The sequence below is a fragment of the Patagioenas fasciata genome, chromosome 4 (assembly GCF_037038585.1).
Source record: "Patagioenas fasciata isolate bPatFas1 chromosome 4, bPatFas1.hap1, whole genome shotgun sequence".
Lineage (NCBI taxonomy): Eukaryota > Metazoa > Chordata > Aves > Columbiformes > Columbidae > Patagioenas > Patagioenas fasciata.
In genome coordinates, this window is record NC_092523.1 from 822,032 (window position 1) to 840,427 (window position 18,396).

The 18,396-nt window shown below is 65.3% G+C and overlaps 1 protein-coding gene across 14 annotated transcripts in view; it reads left to right on the top strand.

Annotated features, from left to right (window-relative positions):
• Positions 1-18,129, top strand: part of DCTN1 (dynactin subunit 1) — a 66,541-nt gene extending 48,412 nt beyond the window's left edge. For 11 of the 14 annotated variants that reach the window (XM_071808387.1, XM_071808390.1, XM_071808392.1 and 8 more), the window contains 21 exons: positions 511-670; positions 1,147-1,251; positions 1,501-1,692; positions 2,801-2,917; positions 3,822-3,974; positions 4,845-5,005; positions 7,850-8,018; positions 8,845-8,913; positions 9,188-9,250; positions 9,439-9,588; positions 10,408-10,569; positions 10,837-10,968; positions 11,674-11,802; positions 12,309-12,451; positions 13,025-13,191; positions 14,274-14,288; positions 14,629-14,762; positions 16,131-16,320; positions 16,987-17,063; positions 17,352-17,441; positions 17,730-18,129. In XM_071808387.1, coding sequence (XP_071664488.1) covers positions 511-670; positions 1,147-1,251; positions 1,501-1,692; positions 2,801-2,917; positions 3,822-3,974; positions 4,845-5,005; positions 7,850-8,018; positions 8,845-8,913; positions 9,188-9,250; positions 9,439-9,588; positions 10,408-10,569; positions 10,837-10,968; positions 11,674-11,802; positions 12,309-12,451; positions 13,025-13,191; positions 14,274-14,288; positions 14,629-14,762; positions 16,131-16,320; positions 16,987-17,063; positions 17,352-17,441; positions 17,730-17,867 — 2,716 coding nt within the window. In that variant the 3' untranslated portion in view covers positions 17,868-18,129. The remainder of the gene's footprint in view (positions 1-510; positions 671-1,146; positions 1,252-1,500; positions 1,693-2,800; positions 2,918-3,821; positions 3,975-4,844; positions 5,006-7,849; positions 8,019-8,844; positions 8,914-9,187; positions 9,251-9,438; positions 9,589-10,407; positions 10,570-10,836; positions 10,969-11,673; positions 11,803-12,308; positions 12,452-13,024; positions 13,192-14,273; positions 14,289-14,628; positions 14,763-16,130; positions 16,321-16,986; positions 17,064-17,351; positions 17,442-17,729) is intronic. The other 3 variants (XM_071808389.1, XM_071808396.1, XM_065836337.2) reach the window with 1 other exon arrangement.
• The last annotated feature ends 267 nt before the right edge of the window (positions 18,130-18,396 follow it).

Below are 18,396 nucleotides of genomic sequence, written 5' to 3' on the forward strand. Positions count from 1 at the left end.
GGGCTGGGTGCTCCCCGCGCTGGTTCTGTCCCACGAGAGCCCCGCTGTCCCGCTCTGAGCGCCATCTGTGTCAGGGCTCCCATCCACATACAGCGTGTTTCTGAAACATGGACCCCGTTGCAAAGCAGTGTATTTCACCATGGCAACATGTGACAATCACACAAAATGACAACCGGGAGAGGCGTCTGGCAGCAACCCTTTGGAACTATAGTGTCCATATGGGGCGGGGGGCGGAGGTCGGAGAGTGAGGAGCTGCAGAACTCGCATCCCTGGGCTGTTTTCCACATGCTGCTCTCTCCATCCCCTCTCGGTCTCACCCTCCCCAAGGAAGGTGCTGCCTCAGGCACTGATTCCCCCCCTCACTGTTAAGGGGCTGTTCCTGGGGGACACTGCTCATGTCCCCCCATGGTGGGGGGTCCTGGCTCTGCCGGTGCCCACCAGGAGCAGCGTCCGGGGGGAACGGGCTCTCTGGCAGCGGGGCCTGCAATGGGGCTGGTTGTTCCTCCCAAGGATGCGGGACTTGTCTGCCTCGGAGAAGCAGGAACACGTGAAGCTTCAGAAGCAGATGGAGAAGAAGAACACGGAGCTGGAGTCCCTGCGCCAGCAGAGGGAGAAGCTACAGGAGGAGCTGAAGCAGGCGGAGAAGACGGTTGATGAGCTGAAGGAGCAGGTGAGGCCACGGGGGGTTGGGGTCTCCTCTGAGACATTCAAACCTGCCTGTGACCCTGTGCGACGTGCTCTGTGACCCTGTGCGACGTGCTCTGTGACCCTGTGCGACGTGCTCTGTGACCCTGTGCGATGTGCTCTGTGACCCTGCGTGAGCAGGGCTGGGCCGGGGATCCGCAGAGCTCCTGCAGCCCGCCGGGCTGGGTGCTGTGGAGCTGTTCCGCCCGGTGCTGCAGCCGCGGAGCCGGTGAGCACCCAGGAACCAGAGCTGCTCTTCGGGTACCCGTCCTGAGGTCGCAGGCCGGGCTGCTGCCCATGCTGCTTTGGGTGGTTTCTCTCCAGGGAAGCTGCTCTGCGGAGGGACCCGCTGCGCGGTGGCAAAGCCGCAGCCGTGGTGGGCGCTGTGGTTACCGACCGTGTGCCGCAGCCGGCAGGGTGACCCCGCAGCACCAGGCGGGGCTGACGCGCGTGTGTCCGCAGGTGGATGCTGCTCTGGGGGCTGAAGAGATGGTGGAGACGCTGACCGAGAGAAACCTCGACCTGGAGGAGAAGGTCCGGGAGCTGCGCGAGACCGTTGGGGACCTGGTAAGACGGACCCCGCTGGAGCGAGGGGGTGCTGGGGCATCCGTGCTGCTGCTGTGGGTCCTGGTGTGGGGCTGCGCTGGTGCAAGGGTGGGGAGGGACAGGGGAGCCTCTGCAGGCATCGCCCCACCGTCGCTTCCCAGCGGTGCAGCCTCCTGCTCCGCAGAGTGCGCCCCTTGCACCCGAAAGTGCCCGGCAGCCCTGGCTGGCTGAGCTGTGGAGTCACCGTGTCCCATCCTGCCGCCCTGCCAGGAAGCCATGAACGAGATGAACGACGAGCTGCAGGAAAACGCGCGGGAGACGGAGCTGGAGCTGCGGGAGCAGCTGGACATGGCCACGGCGCGGGTGCGCGAGGCCGAGAAGCGCGTGGAGGCCGCGCAGGAGACCGTGGCCGACTACCAGCAGACCATCAAAAAGTACCGAGAGCTGACCGCTCACCTCCAGGTGCGCCCGGCCGTGTCCCCTGCTCCTCGGGGACCCCCCTCGGTGACAGGGAGACAGGGCAGGTGTGGGCAGGAGCGTCCCCAGCAGAGGTGGCCCCGGCAGGGACAGCGGCTGCCTCCTGCGCTGGGGGAGGTGGCGCCGCAGGACACAGCGCTGGGGCTGGGTCAGGGCTCCTCAGGAGCTTTCCTGGCACCTCTGGCCGTGCCAGACCCCCGTGCTTCTGGTGATCCCAGCAGCCCTGCCTGTCCCTGCCTGTCCCTGCCTATCCCTGCCTGTCCCTGCCTGTCCCTGCCTGTCCCTGCCTCGTCCCGCGGGCCCGCAGGCAGCGCCCAGCTGCAGCCAGGCCGTGCGCACCTGTAAATGCACTGCAATAAAAACACGCGGCTCCTGCAGCTCCTGCTGCTCGTGTGCCAGGCTGGGAACAAGGCCTGGGCACGGCAGAGCAGCTGTGGGCTCAGCACTGGGTTGTTCAGCACTGGGGTTGTTCGCACTGGGGTTGTTCAGCACTGGGGGCTCAGCACTGGGTTTGTTCAGCACTGGGGGGCTCAGCACTGGGTTGTTCAGCACTGGGGTTGTTCAACACTGGGTTGTTCAGCACTGGGGTTGTTCAGCACTGGGGTTGTTCAGCACTGGGGTTGTTCGCACTGGGGTTGTTCGCACTGGGGGGTTCAGCACTGGGGGGCTCAGCACTGGGTTGTTCAGCACTGGGGTTGTTCAGCACTGGAGGGTTCAGCACTGGGGTTGTTCGCACTGGGGTTGGTTGTTTGGCACCGAGGTTGTTTGTTCAGCACTGGGTTGTTCGCACTGGGGTTGGTTGTTTGGCACCGGGGTTGTTTGTTCAGCACTGGGATTGTTCTCTGGGGCTCTGCTGGCCAGGAAGGAGATGGGTGATGAGTCTGGGGGTTCCTTGGCTTTAGCACGGCGCGTTGTCAGCCCAGCGCCTGAAAGCACACGTATTCCCCTCCTGCCCTGCCGTCCACCACTGTGTGCGTTGCACAGGGAGCGCCCGTGGCGCTGGGGTTGGGTGTGGGGTGCTGGGGAGCTGGGATACCACAGGTCTCCTCTGGGCCGGTTTTCTGTGTCTCACGGCAGCGTCTTTCTGTGCCAGGACGTGAACCGAGAGCTCATGAGTCAGCAAGAGGCGTCTGCCGAGAAGCAGCAGCAGCCGCCACCCGAGATGTTCGACTTCAAGATTAAATTTGCAGAGACAAAAGCGCACGCCAAGGTAGGGCTGGAGGAGAGCTGTGCGCATGGGGACCCGAGCAGGGGTGCGCAGAGGGGTGGTTCTGTGAACCAGCGTGCCCAGAGCTCACAGCGAGGGCGTTCGTTAGCACAGCGGGACCAGGGCAGTGACCGTCCCTGTGCTGGGACCTGGGGAGGACAAACCGCCAACCCTGGGCCAGCTCTGGGCCCCTCACGCCAGGAAACCCTTGAGGTGCTGGAGCGAGTGGAGAGAAGGAAACGGAGCTGGTGAGGGGCTGGAGCACAAGTGTGATGGAGCGGCTGAGGGCCCTCGGGTTCAGCTGGAGAACAGGAGCTGAGGGGAGACCTTCTGATCTCTGAACTGCCTGAAAGGAGCTTGGAGCCAGGGGGGTCGGGCTCTGCTCCCCAGGAACAAGCGCCAGGAGCAGGGGAAACGGCCTCAAGTTGCCCAGGGGAAGTTGAGGTTGGATGTGGAGAACAATTTCTTCCCCAAAGGGCTGTGGGGCATTGGAACAGGCTGCCCAGGGCAGTGCTGGAGTCACCATCCCTGGAGGGCTGGACAGACGGACAGGAGGTTCTCAGGACATGGGGCAGGGCCAGGGTGGGTTATGGGTGGACTCCATGATCGTAAAGGTCTTTTCCAAGCACAACAGTTCTGTGATTCTGTGGTTCTGTGATCACACTGAACACTGGTGGGGGAAGGAGAACCTGTGAGCTCGCACACCTGGTGTCCCGTGCCCGGGTCAGAGCAGAGCCCAGGCCGGTCCCCGTGGTTGTCATGAGCAAACAGCTCCTGTGCAGCCGGGAGCCGGGCGGCCGCCGTGCCCCGGCAGGAAAGATGTTCTGTCTTCTTAAAGCACTGGAGGGGCCGGCACACAGGGGCTGGGGAGGGGAGCAGGGGCTGCCCTGACCGCGTGTCCCCGCAGGCCATCGAGATGGAGCTGCGGCAGATGGAGGTGCAGCAGGCCAACCGCCACGTCTCGCTCCTCACCTCCTTCATGCCCGACAGCTTCCTGCGCCACGGCGGGGACCACGACTGCGTGCTGGTGCTGCTGCTCATCCCGCGCCTCATCTGCAAGGTGGGACGGGCGCCGGGGAGCTGGGCCTTGTCACCACCTTGTGGTGGCTCTGCCCCAAAGCTTTGAGCTGGGACCATCTGAGCTGGGACCATCTGAGCTGGGACCATCCCCTGAGCGGGGCTGTTGGGACCAGGAGTGTTGTCCATTACCGCGGTGCTGGTTGGGCTGGCCAGGGCTTGGTGGCCGTGCCACACGGCTCTGTGGGAAATGTCGCTTTTCGTCCTGTCCCGGCTGGATCCGGGATTTGCAGTGTTTACTCGTTTGAGCCCTTTCGGGATTGTCTGGTGCTGAACCCGGCCCGCAGGGTTGGGGTGCAGCGTGGGGGGCTCCCAGCTGTGCTCCCGCTGGGTCGAGCTCACCAGTTTGGTCAGGGCAGGGTGACCGCGGTGTCCTCGGCACCAAGGGGGCTTCGTGCTCTGCTGTCCCACTTGTTCCCTTCTGCACCACGAAAATCTTCTCTTGCTTTCCAGGGGCGTTTGGCTGGTCCATGCTCCGTGGGGCTGGTCCATGATCCATGGGGCCGGTCCGTGCTCCGTGGGGCCGGTCCGTGCTCCGTGGGGCCGGTCCGTGCTCTGAGGGGGTGGTCGTTGCTCTGTGGGGCCGGTCCGTGTTCTGTGGGGCCGGCCTGTGCTCTGTGGGGCTGGTCCATGCTCCGTGGGGCTGGTCTGTGCTCTGTGTCGCCAGTCCATGCTCCATGGGGCCTGTCCATGCTCCATGAGGCCGGTCCATGCTCCGTGGGGCCGGTCCGTGCTCTGTGGGGCCAGTCCATGCTCTGTGGGGCCGGTCCATGCTCCGTGGGGCCGGCCCATGCTCCGTGGGGCCGATCGGAGCTCGCGCGGGCAGACTCTGAGCCTTCCCTGTTCCCCACAGGCCGAGCTGATCAGCAAGCAGGCCCAGGAGAGGTTCGATGTGAGCGAGAGCTGTGCGGGGCGCAGTGGGCTGCGCGGCGCTGCCGGGGAGCAGCTCAGCTTCGCCGCGGGGCTGGTGTATTCACTGAGCCTCCTGCAGGCCACCCTGCACAAATACGAGCAGTGAGTACCGACCTTCCCCTCGCCCTCCTCCTCCTCCTCCTCCTCATCCTCATCCCGTGCTGCAGCTCCGGGAGCCGGGGCAGCTCTGCCGCCTGGTCCCACTGGAGTTCCAGATTTCGGCAGCTGGGCTGGAGGAAAGCGAGGGATCCCAGTTGTTGCCGCGTGAGGGGGTGTTTGCTTCCATTTCAGTCCTTCCCTCCGTTCCTCCCAAGAGCTGACACGTGGGGAGATCCCATCCTCCCGCACGTGCTGCTCCTTCTCCAGTTGTGACCGTGTCCCCAGGCCACAGCGGCCTCGGGATGTTCCTTTTCCATCTCTGCTGCCAGGAGATGCTTCACACATTGCCTTGAGCTGGCTCAGGCTCCAGTTCCCACGAACCAGCTCTCCCTGCACCCCAGGCTCCTTCCCGGGTACCCGTGCGGGTGTCCCCGTGTCAGCCCCACCGTGGTTTGTGTGAGCCCATCGCTGGCAGCGCACGGCAGCACGGCGGAGCCACGTTGTCCCTGCAAGTGCCAGCAGGCACCAAATGCTCGCGGCTGGGGGCTTCTCACCCTGAGACTTGCTCGGCTTTGTTCCCGGGGACGTGGCTCAGTGTGACCAGAGCTCAGGGATCCCTTTGCCCCTGGGGACGTGGCTCAGTGTGACCAGAGCTCAGGGATCCCTTTGCCCCTGGGGACGTGGCTCAGTGTGACCAGAGCTCAGAGATCCCTTTGCCCCTGGGGACGTGGCTCGGTGTGACCAGAGCTCAGGGATCCCTTTGCTCTTGGGGATGTGGCTCAGTGTGACCAGAGCTCAGAGATCCCTTTGCCCCTGGGGACGTGGCTCAGTGTGACCAGAGCTCAGAGATCCCTTTGCCCTTGGGGACGTGGCTCAGTGTGACCAGAGCTCAGGGATCCCTTTGCTCCTGGGGACGTGGCTCAGTGTGACCAGAGCTCAGGGATCCCTTTGCCCCTGGGGACGTGGCTCGGTGTGACCAGAGCTCAGGGATCCCTTTGCCCCTGGGGATGTGGCTCAGTGTGACCAGAGCTCAGGGATCCCTTTGCCCCTGGGGACGTGGCTCGGTGTGACCAGAGCTCAGGGATCCCTTTGCCCCTGGGGACACGGCTCAGTGTGACCAGAGCTCAGGGATCCTTTGCCCCTGGGGACGTGGCTCAGTGTGACCAGAGCTCAGGGATCCTTTGCCCCTGGGGACGTGGCTCAGTGTGACCAGAGCTCAGGGATCCTTTGCCCCTGGGGACGTGGCTCAGTGTGACCAGAGCTCAGAGATCCCTTTGCCCCTGGGGACGTGGCTCGGTGTGACCAGAGCTCAGAGATCCCTTTGCTCCTGGGGACGTGGCTCAGTGTGACCAGAGCTCAGGGATCCTTTGCTCCTGGGGACGTGGCTCAGTGTGACCAGAGCTCAGGGATCCTTTGCCCCTGGGGACGTGGCTCGGTGTGACCAGAGCTCAGGGATCCCTTTGCCCCTGGGGACGTGGCTCGGTGTGACCAGAGCTCAGAGATCCCTTTGCTCCTGGGGACGTGGCTCAGTGTGACCAGAGCTCAGGGATCCTTTGCTCCTGGGGACGTGGCTCAGTGTGACCAGAGCTCAGGGATCCTTTGCCCCTGGGGACGTGGCTCGGTGTGACCAGAGCTCAGGGATCCCTTTGCTCCTGGGGACGTGGCTCAGTGTGACCAGAGCTCAGAGATCCCTTTGCCCCTGGGGACGTGGCTCGGTGTGACCAGAGCTCAGGGATCCCTTTGCTCCTGGGGACGTGGCTCAGTGTGACCAGAGCTCAGGGATCCCTTTGCCCCTGGGGACGTGGCTCAGTGTGACCAGAGCTCAGGGATCCTTTGCCCCTGGGGACGTGGCTCGGTGTGACCAGAGCTCAGAGATCCCTTTGCCCCTGGGGACGTGGCTCGGTGTGACCAGAGCTCAGAGATCCCTTTGCTCCTGGGGACGTGGCTCAGTGTGACCAGAGCTCAGGGATCCTTTGCCCCTGGGGACGTGGCTCGGTGTGACCAGAGCTCAGAGATCCCTTTGCTCCTGGGGACGTGGCTCAGTGTGACCAGAGCTCAGGGATCCCTTTGCTCCTGGGGACGTGGCTCAGTGTGACCAGCGCTCAGAGATCACTTTGCCCCTGGGGACGTGGCTCGGTGTGACCAGAGCTCAGAGATCCCTTTGCCCCTGGGGACGTGGCTCGGTGTGACCAGAGCTCAGAGATCCCTTTGCCCCTGGGGACGTGGCTCGGTGTGACCAGAGCTCAGGGATCCCTTTGCCCCTGGGGACGTGGCTCGGTGTGACCAGAGCTCAGAGATCCCTTTGCCCCTGGGGACGTGGCTCGGTGTGACCAGAGCTCAGGGATCCCTTTGCCCCTGGGGACGTGGCTCAGTGTGACCAGAGCTCAGGGATCCCTTTGCTCCTGGGGACACGGCTCAGTGTGACCAGAGCTCAGGGATCCTTTGCCCCTGGGGACGTGGCTCGGTGTGACCAGAGCTCAGAGATCCCTTTGCTCCTGGGGACGTGGCTCAGTGTGACCAGAGCTCAGAGATCCCTTTGCCCCTGGGGACGTGGCTCAGTGTGACCAGAGCTCAGGGATCCTTTGCCCCTGGGGACATGGCTCAGTGTGACCAGAGCTCAGGGATCCCTTTGCCCCTGGGGACGTGGCTCGGTGTGACCAGAGCTCGGAGATCCCTTTGCCCCTGGGGACGTGGCTCGGTGTGACCAGAGCTCAGGGATCCCTTTGCCCCTGGGGACGTGGCTCGGTGTGACCAGAGCTCGGAGATCCCTTTGCCCCTGGGGCCGTTGCTCGATGCTCCCTGGAGCAGGGGTCTGTTCCAGCCCCGCTAACCGTGTTCCCTCCCCAGGGCCCTGAACAAGTGCAGCGTGGAGGTTTACAAGAAGGTGGGGATGCTGTACCCCGAGATGAGCGTCCATGAGCGCTCGCTGGACTTCCTGATCGAGCTGCTGCACAAGGACCAGCTGGACGAGACGGTCAACGTGGAGCCGCTGACCAAAGCCATCAAGTACTACCAGGTGGGTCCGGGGGACACGAGGAAGGAATTGCTGCCCCTGAGAGTGGTGAGAGCCTGGGCAGGCACCCAGAGAGGTGGTGGCTGAACCATCCCTGAGACATCCCAGGCCAGGCTGGACGGGACTCTGAGCAACCTGAGCTGGTGAAGATGTCCCTGTCATGGCAGGGGTGGCACTGGGGGGCTGGGAAGGTCCCTGCAACCCAAACATTCTGTGATTCTATAATATTCTATTGGGGCCCGGGGGACAGTGTCTGTGTGACCGGGGTGGGGACGGGGACAGCCTCGGTGGCAGGGCCACGGCTGGAAATCCTGCCCTGGGACACAGCATTCGCAGCTCGTTGGCAGCACAGGACCCTGGATGTTTTCACCTCTGGAACCCACAGGACTCGCTGTGCCCATGTCCCCCGTGTCCCCCGCGGCTCTGTGCCCGTGTCCCCCGCGGCTCTGTGCCCGTGTCCCCCGCGGCTCTGTGTCCGTGTCCCCCGTGGCTCTGTGTCCGTGTCCCCCGTGGCTCTGTGCCCGTGTCCCCTGTGGCTCTGTGCCCATGTCCCCCGCGGCTCTGTGCCCGTGTCCCCCATGGCTGTGTCTGCCCCTGGGGGGATGCAGCGCCCCGTTCCCCCTCCATGTCTCTGCAGCTCTGTGCTGCGGCTGGGGCTGCAGAACCCGCTGGATTCAGGACCAGCAGCTCCTTTGCAGGGCTGAACGTTCAGAGGGGCTCAGGCGGGGTCACTTCCAGTTAAAAATGAGGCCGAGCCCTTGGTGTTTGGGGTTTTCGTTGTGCATTTGCTCCTTGGGTTTGAGGGTGCTGATCTCTGCGCTCTCCACAGCACCTGTACAGCATCCACCTGGCTGACCAGGCTGAGGACTGCACCATGCAGCTGGCCGACCACATCAAGGTGAGGGGGGAAATAACCCCGCTCTTCCCTTGCTGCCTGTTGTCTGCCTTTGCCCTTCCTGCCCCCCACCCCGAGATCGCTTTGCCAGGGAGGCACCAGCGTCCTGTGCCCCACAGAGTAAACCGAAAAGGGGCTGAACGCGCGTTTTCCTGCTCCAGAATCCCTGGAGCCGTGGGCCGTGCGTGGAGGGGCTGTCCCAGAACGGCCAGACCGAACCCCTGTTTCCCAGAGCCGCTGTCGCGCTGGTCTGACTGTGCCTGTGTTTGCTCCGCAGTTCACCCAGAGCGCCCTGGACTGCATGGGGGTGGAGGTGAGCCGCCTGCGCGCCTTCCTGCAGGTACGTGGGGCTCCGTGGGGCTGGGCAGGGCTCCGTGGGGCTCCGTGGGGCTGGGCAGGGCTCCGTGGGGCTCCGTGGGGCTGGGCAGGGCTCCGTGGGGCTCCGTGGGGCTGGGCAGGGCTCCGTGGGGCTCCGTGGGGCTCCCTGTGACCCTGGCAGCCGTTCTGAGCTCCGCTGTCTGCGCCCAGGCCGGGCAGGAGGCGTCCGACCTGCCGCTGCTGCTGAAGGACCTGGACACGTCCTGCAGCGACATCCGCCAGTTCTGCAAGAAGATCCGGCGCCGCATGCCCGGGACGGACGCGCCGGGGATCCCCGCGGCGCTGGGCTTCGGGCAGCAGGTGAACGGGGTGTTGTGTCTCCGGGTGGGATGGAGACAGGGACCTGTAACCTGCTTTCCTCCAGCCCTCAGTTTCTTTCTTTCTGCTGCTTCTGGTGCTGCCACAGGACCAGTTAAAGTCAGAGCAGGGGAGGCGAGTGGTGCAGCTGGGAGGCTGCATGTGTGTCTCTGCCTGTCCCAACCACCCTGTTTCTGCTGGACCTGGGGGTGTTGGTGCCAGCGGCTGAACACGAGCCGGCGTGTGCCCAGGTGGCCAAGAGGCCACAGCATCCTGGCTGGGACCAGCACTGGGGTGGCCAGCAGGACCAGGGCAGTGACCGAACCTGTGCTGGGACCTGGGGAGGACAAACCATGAATCCTGGGGCAGCTCTGGGCCCCTCACTCCAAGAAACTCTTGAGGTGCTGGAGTGAGTGGAGAGAAGGGAACGGAGCTGGTGAGGGGCTGGAGCACAAGTGTGATGGGAGCGGCTGAGGGAGCTGGGGGTTCAGCTGGAGAACAGGAGCTGAGGGGAGACCTTCTGATCTCTGAACTGCCTGAAAGGAGCTTGGAGCCAGGGGGGTCGGGCTCTGCTCCCCAGGAACAAGTGCCAGGAGCAGAGGAAACGGCCTCAAGTTGCCCAGGGGAGGCTGAGGTTGGATGTGGGAACAATTTCTTCCCCAAAGGGCTGTGGGGCATTGGAACAGGCTGCCCAGGGCAGTGCTGGAGTCACCATCCCTGGAGGGCTGGACAGACGGACAGGAGGTTCTCAGGACATGGGGCAGGGCCAGGGTGGGTTATGGTTGGACTCCATGATCCTGAGGGGCCTTTCCTGCTGTGCAGGTGTCGGAGACGCTGCTGGAGTGCCGCAAGCACCTGACGTGGGTGGTGGCCGTGCTGCAGGAGGTGGCGGCCGCCGGGGCGCAGCTGATCGCTCCGCTGGCCGAGAACGAGGGGCTGCAGGCGGTGAAGCTGGAGGACCTGGCGTTCAAAGCCAGCGAGCAGGTGGGACACCCCGACTCCCGCACTGCGGGGTGACCTGGGACCGTCGTGGGCGGCTGCGGTGGCAGAGCCGTGTGGAGCTGGGAACAGGCAGGGGACACAGAACGCGGGGGCTTCGTGCTCCCCTGCTCTGCGCTGTGCTCCCGCAGCTGCCCTGGCGCTGCAGCCCCCAGAGGGTCTGTGGCCCCGTTGTGGGGGGCGTGGAGGGGGCTGTGACGCTGGCTGAGCCCAGCCCAGGGCCACCTGCCACCCTCCCCGTGTCCTTTGCAGATCTACGGCACCGCAGGCATCAACCCCTACGAGTGCCTGCGCCAGTCCTGCAGCATCCTCATCGCCACCATGAACAAGATGGCCACGGCCATGCAGGAGGGCGAGTACGACGCGGACAGGCCGCAGAGCAAGGTGGGGCAGAGCCGGAGCATCCTGGTCCCCCCATGGCCCCCTGCGGTCCCACTGCCACCCCCGGGAGGGGACTGTCCTTGGGGTGTGACGGGGGCAGAGAGCCGGGGACTTGGGGACTGTCCTTGGGGTGTGACGGGGACAGAGAGCTGGGTCTTGGGGACTGTCCTTGGGGTGTGCTGGGGACAGAGAGCTGGGGACTTGGGGACTGCCCTTGGGGTGTGACGGGGACAGAGAACTGGGGACTTGGGGACTGTCCTTGGGGTGTGACGGGGACAGAGAGCTGGGTCTTGGGGACTGTCCTTGGGGCATGGTGGGGACAGAGAGCTGGGGACTTGGGGATTGCCCTTGGGGTGTGACAGGGACAGAGAGCTAGGGACTTGGGGACTGTCCTTGGGGTGTGCTGGGGACAGAGAGCTGGGGACTTGGGGACTGTCCTTGGGGTGTGCTGGGGACAGAGAGCTGGGGACTTGGGGACTGCCCTTGGGATGTGACGGGGACAGAGAACTGGGGACTTGGGGACTGTCCTTGGGGCATGATGGGGACAGAGAGCTGGGGACTTGGGGACTGCCCTTGGGGTGTGACGGGGACAGAGAGCTGGGCACTCGGGGACCGAGAACGGTTCCCCTCTCGCCACGCTCCCGTCTGCAGTGACGCGGATTGTCCATCCAACACTAATTTTGCCGGCGCCCCCTGGTTCCGTTGCAGCCCACGCCCCCGGCCGAGCTGCGCGCCGCGGCTCTTCGGGCGGAGATCACGGACGCCGAGGGGCTGGGGCTGAAGCTGGAGGACAGGGAGACGGTCATCAAGGAGCTGAAGAAGTCCCTCAAGATCAAGGTGAGCAGCTCCACGGCCGCTCTCTGCCGTCCTGCCGGGCCAGCACAGCCACCATGGTGACACCGTGGTGACACCGTGCTCCGGGTGACACCATGCTCCAGGCGACACCATGCTCCGGGTGACACCGTGCTCCGGGTCACACCGTGCTCTGGGTCACACCATGCTCTGGGTGACACCATACTCTGGGTCACATCATGCTCTGGCTGACACCATGCTCTGGGTGACACCATGCTCTGGGTGACACCGTGCTCCGGGTGACACCATGCTCTGGGTGACACATTTGCCGCCTGTGGGGCTGACGAGTCCCGGCCATATAATAGACATGTTCTTCCTGTTGTCAGGGAGGTGCCGTCCGCCTGGCACCTCCCTGTCCCCGCTGTCCCAGCCTGTCCCCACCATCTTCTGGTCCAGGGCGCACTGGTGGTCCCAGCAGCGCGGGGGAGCTGGGGTTTGGGGTGGGAGCGTTCCTGGGTGCCCCCCGAGCTCTGATTTCCTCCGTGTCGCAGGGCGAGGAGCTCAGCGAGGCCAACGTGCGGCTCAGCCTCCTGGAGAAGAAGCTGGACAGCGCGTCCAAGGACGCTGACGACCGCGTGGAGAAGATACAGACGAAGCTGGACGAGACCCAGACGCTGCTCAAAAAGAAGGAGAAGTACGTGCAAGGTGGGGGGGCGTCAGTGTTGTCCCAAAACCAGGGTTCCGTACCCCCTGTGCGTACAGATGGGCCACGTTCAGCACAGAGGGGAGGTGTTGTTTGTTACAGAGTCGCACAAGTCTGGGTGCTGAACAAAGCCAGCGAGAAAGGGAACAGCCGTTGTATACCAAACCTTATTACGGTCACACCTGAAGAGCCAGCTGGCCACACATTTGCACATGGGTTACGTATTCATTGTAGTGTGTAATGAACAACGTTCAGCTAAAGGACGCTTCATCCAGTGGTCTCGAGATGGGTGTTAAAGCGACTCGACTAATTGTGCGGGTTCAAAAGGTGTGAAGGTGAAGGGCAGGAGTGTCTGTAGTTCATGATGAGGCGATTTGCAAGTCGCTCTTTGTTACATGAGCAGACAGACCTGAGCCCGGAAGGTCTGACGAGTCTGCAGGTCAGCAGTTGCAGACAGGACTCGTTCTTTGCGGGGCTGGCAGCGGGGGCTCCGAGGGGCCGGGCAGCGCTGGGGGTGCCGTGGGGCCGCGTCCCTGCTGCCCCGTGACTCGTGTGCCCTCGCAGGGAGTTCGAGGAGACCATGGACGCGCTGCAGGCCGACATCGACCAGCTGGAGTCCGAGAAGGTGGAGCTGAAGCAGCGCCTGAACAACCAGTCCAAGCGGACCATCGAGGGCCTGCGCGGAGCCCCCGCCTCGGGGGTGGCCTCCATCGTGTCCGGCATCGCCGGAGGTGCGGCACCGACTGGGACGGGGGCTTTGCAGCTGGGAGGGACACGGGGACATGGTGGGAACATGGAGCCCCGGGCTGCGCAGGGGCTGCCCTGTGTGTCCGGTGACACTGCCCGGGGGCCACGGCAGCAGCAAACATGTCCCCGTCCCACTGCCCTCCCCGCAGCCAGCAGAGCCCCCACAGCGGTGACAGGGGACAGGACGGGTGGCGTTTGGGCTGTAACGGTGACTGGGGAGCTCCCCAGGCTCCCTGTGCGAGCTGCTCCAAGAAACGCCAGTTGTGGTGTCCCCCGGGCTGTCCCGCAGCCGCAGGTGGTGCTGGTGGCGGGTGCTGTGTGGCAGGGTGTTCGCGCCCTCCTCGTCGCTCGCTTTGGGGGACACGTCCCACAAGAAATGTCCGGGGCAAGTTTGGTGGCAGAGCAGAGCATGGGGCAGTGGGAATGCGCTGGCAGCTTTGTCACCGCGCTGGCCGTGGGACAGCAGGAGTGCGGGTGTCCCTTGGGACTGTCCCTAGGGCGGTGGGGCAGCCTGGCCCCGGCGTGGCCGTGACCCGAGGGGTCCAGGTCCCCAGTCTGGTTTGGTGACACCTGCACACAGCAGCTCCCGGCCCTTGCAGAGCTGCAGCCTGTCCCCATGTCACTGCGGCCACCAGCGCTGGCTCCTGGGGACGCTGGCAGCGCGGTGTCGGTCCCCAACAGCGTGTGCAGCCGGTGAGCACCGCGCCAGCACCAGCTCCCCTGCCCCAGAGCGGGGGACACGGGTGCGGGCGGGGGGACCCCAGCTCTCGGGGTGCCGAGCAGGGGACAGGCTGGGGGCTGCGGGGGTGTCCCCAGACCCGCGGGGAGAGGCGGCTGCTGCCACCAGGGCTCCCCGGGCCCCCCAGATGCCCCCAGATCCTGCAGCAGCAGCACAGGGGTCCCGCGACCCCCGTGGGGTGGCCGTCACTGCTCTGGCGCCAGGGGACAGGGGTGGCACAGGACCCAGCCGTGGTGACCAGGGCTCCTGTGGCCACGGCTTCCCCCACGCTCCGTCCTCGGCTTTAATTCTGCTTCTTCTTGTCTCTCCGGCCCCCCCGCGCTGCAGAGGACCAGCAGAGAGGTAGGAGCCGCGCGGCCGCCACCGCAGCTGTGTGTGGGGCTTGGGTGTCCCAGCCGCTCGGTCCGGGGGGAGCGGGTCCTGCCTGGGGCAGCCGATGGCAGCGCCGGGACTGGGGATGGGGTGGCAGGTGTGACGCGGCTGCGGTGCAGAGCGGGGCCGTGCCCACAGGTGCCCAGGGCCCTGCGCGGCCGTGTCCTCGGGCAGCAGCGGTGCCCGGTGCGGGGGCGGCTCCGTGGGTGCTGGGCACACGCAGACAGTCCCCACGCCGCAGCTCGGGCCCCTTGGCTGAGCCGTCCTGCCGTGGCGGTCGCTCACGCTGCGGCTCTTGGTCTGTGCGCAGGTGTCAGCGCTGGCCCGGGGGCAGGAGGGGGCTCAGGACCCGTGCAGGTGAAGGACTCGCCCCTGCTCCTGCAGCAGATCGACGCCCTGCAGCTCTCCATCAAGCACCTGCAGAGCGAGAACAACCGGCTCAAGGTGAGGGGGCTGGGACAGGACAGCTGGGCTCTGCCTCACGGACGGGGTGGAGACAGACACACAGATACTGATATAGAGAGACAGAGAGACAGACATGTACAGATGTAGAGATACACAGAGATATACAGAGATACAGGGAGATACAGGGATATACAGATACAGAGATACACAGATATACACATATAGAGAGATGCATATATAGGAATATACAGATATAGAGATACAGAGAGATGCAAGAGATATAGAGATATAACAATATACAGATATAGAGATATACAGATAATAGAGATAGATACACAGATATAAAGATACAGAGAGCTGCGAGAGCTGTAGAGATATAACAAGACACAGATACAGAGATACAGAGATATACAAATAGATACACAGATATAAAGATACAGAGAGCTGTGAGAGCTATGGAGATATAACAAGACACAGATACAGAGCTATACAGACATCTAGAGATCTGCAGATACAAAGGTGCGCTGCTAGATACGGAGATCTGGAGACACAGGGATGTAGAGAGCGGCGGGAGATGCCCAGGGCCGGGCTCAGGCGGACGTGCTCTGCGTGGCTGAGCCGGGGGTGTTCAGCCCAGCAGGTCCATGCTGGCCGGAGCCCGGCTCTGCTGCGGGGCCACGGTGAGCGCGGTGCTGCCACGGCACCGGCTGCTCGGGAATGGGGCTCGGGCTCCAGAGCAAGGGCTGGGGCTCTAGGGCAGGGGCTCAGGCTCTAGGGCAGGGGCTCGGGCTCCATGGGAAGGGGCTTGGGCTCCAGAGCAGGGGCTTGGGCTCCATGGGAAGGGGCTCGGGCTCCAGGGCAGGGCCAGCCCTGGGCCCCGGCGCAGGGGCAGCGGCAGCAGAGCCGCGGTGTCACTGCCCAGCCTCGGTCCCTCTGTCAGACCGGGGACCCCAGACACACCAGTGCAGCCTGGTCAAGGTGTTCATTGATGAACACCTGGGGAAATGGGCAGAGCAGCAAATGGTGTCATTAACTGAGTAACACCCCGCTAATCGTAATTTTCAGATATATAATTATGCGTATCATTATGCACAGCTGTGAAGCTGCTAATGACAGCTCTTAAATCTAACGAGTCACGTGCGCGGCCACCGTTGGGTTACGGTTCTGCAATACGGACCTGCCGGCCCGTTTCCCCGTCCCCAATTCTGTCCCTGGCTCAGCTGGTTCTCCAGGGGTGTCCCCATGTCCTGCTGCCCGGGGACATCACTGGGCACCCGCCATCCCGCCCGTGGAACGCGCGCCCTGCGGGGCTTTGGGCTGGGGTTGTAGGCGCTGTTTTCTCGTTGGAGCCGTTTCTGCTGCCGCCGCACGGCGCTTCCCCGCGGCTCACGCTGTCCGTCCCCGCAGGGCGCGCAGATGAAGCTGGCGCTGGCCAGCCTGGCGCCGCTGCAGGTGCCGCGGGTCGCGCTGCCCAAGGCCCGGCAGGCCGAGGCGCTGGCCACGCACGCGCTGTACCGCCGGAGCAGCCAGCTCCTCGAGACCCTCTACCAGATGAGCGCCAACGCCAAGGTCGTTAACATGAAGCAGAACAAGTCGGGTAGGTCCTACACAGACACACAGACCGCCCGGGGCGGGACCGGCACCCCCTTCCCATGCAGCCGCTGTCCAGAGCGGGGTTTGAGCCGGGCAGAGCTCCGGCCCCGCTCAGAGCTGCCCGCACGGGGTCCGCGCTGGCACCGGTGATGCCGGGCGGCTCAGGCTGGGCGGGATGAGGATCTTGGTGGCACAGGTTAGTGCCAGAGCTGGGTTATGGTTGGACTCGGTGATCTTAGGGGTCTCTTCCAACCACAATGATTCTGTGATTCGATGATTCTGTGCGGCAGGGACCAGGCTCGTGTCCCCGCGAGGTGGCTGTCCCCGTCCCCACCGTGGCGCTCTGCCTGGGGACAGCGTGGCAGCGGCTCAGCCTCTCTCCCACGGTGCTCTGGCTGGGCAGGGGGCCTCTCACCCCCCAGAACCCCCCCTGATGACGACCTGAGCTGTGCTCTGCACACACCGAGTCCCGAGCGACACCTTCCTCCTCCTGCCCGCTGCCAACCCCTGCTCCCCGCCACGAGCCGGCACAGCGGTGCCGCTCTGTGCGCAGCGTGGGGCTCGCCGTCCATCGGCCCCGGTGTCTGCGGTGCCGCGGTTCGTGGCAGAGGGCAGCTCGTCCGTGTCACAGCCCCGTGGTGCTGAGCCTCTCCCCTCTCGTGTCGCGCAGCTCGGAGCTCGTCGGCGCGGCTGCTGGAGCAGACGGCGCGGCTCTGGTCTCTCAAAACCACCATCGATGCGCTGCGGGTAAGGGCAGCTCTGCCCGGGGGCTGCACTGGGGGCTGGGTGGGGGTCCCGTGGCACCCTGGGCACGGCCCCTGTCCCCCAGGCCCTCGAGGGGCGTTTGGTGGGCACATCTCACCGTGAGCACCGTAGCAGTGCTGCTGGCACCTTGGTGCCAGCCCTTGGGGCGCTGCCCCCTCCCCTTCCAAAACAAGGACGGGTTTGACCCCTCTGCCTTGTCCCTGGGGACATGGGCAGCGGGCGAGGGGCTGTGCGGGCCCAGAGGTGACCCCGCGCTGCTTGTCCCCCCAGGATGACACCATGAGGGAGATGGTTCAGCAGCAGCTGGGTGCCAGCGTCCCCACCAACTTTGGCACCTTCCCCTCCTCCTCCTTCCTGAAGGTGAGACCCTCAGCTGGGGGCGCAGGGCCCTGGGGGGTGCGGGGCCATGGGGGGTGCGGGGCCCTGGGGGGTGGCCAAAGGCCAGGGGGGCAGGAGCCTCCATGCCCTGTCCCATTTGGACCCGCATGATGCTTGTGACCACATGGCAGCCATCCTGTCCTGTCTTGTCCCATGGGGTCCCTGTGGGGGTGTCCCTGGCTGCGGGAGGGGCCAGCTGGAGGGAGAAGGGACATTCAGGGACCAGCTGGGGGGGCAGGGGACATCCAGGGGCCGCCTCTGTGTCCGCAGGCCAAGCAGGAGCAGGAGGCGGGCATGGCGCACTACGGCCGGGTGAGCTTCCCCTGCGCGCCGGGGCAGGGCCGGGAGCACCGGCTGCTCCTCACCCCCGAGCTGCTCCAGCGGCTGCGCAGCCACTTCGGCTCCTGAGCGGGACCCCCGCACCGACCCCCGCTGATCGACCCCAGAGCAGCCCCCGCCGCCCCTCCCCAGCCTCCCCCGGGGCAGCCGGGCCCCGCGGGGCTCCCCCGCTGCCGCCAGCGCTCTCAGACACTACGGGCCCCCGGGCCCCCCCCCCTGCCCGGGCTGCACCGGGGGGCCGGAGCCTTCACTCGAGCCGGGGGCCGGGCCCGGGGCTGCGGCCCCCCCGGCCTCGGCACTCGCACTCCCCAATAAAGCTGCTCTGACCCTGCCCGCGGCCCCGCATCCCTGCGCCAGGACCGGGGGAACACGGGAGGGAACCGGGGGTGAGCGGGGAGGTCACGGGAAGGGGGCGGGGGGGGAACCGTGGGGGGCCCAGAGGTGACCGGGGAGGCCGTGGGGGGCACGGGGATCGGGGGACACGAGGTGACCGGGGGGAACACGGCGGGACACGGGGATCGGGGTGACCGGGGGGGTTCCGGGCCCGGGCACGTGCGGCCGCGGCGGCGCGAAACGCGGATCGGGGCGCGCGGAGCGG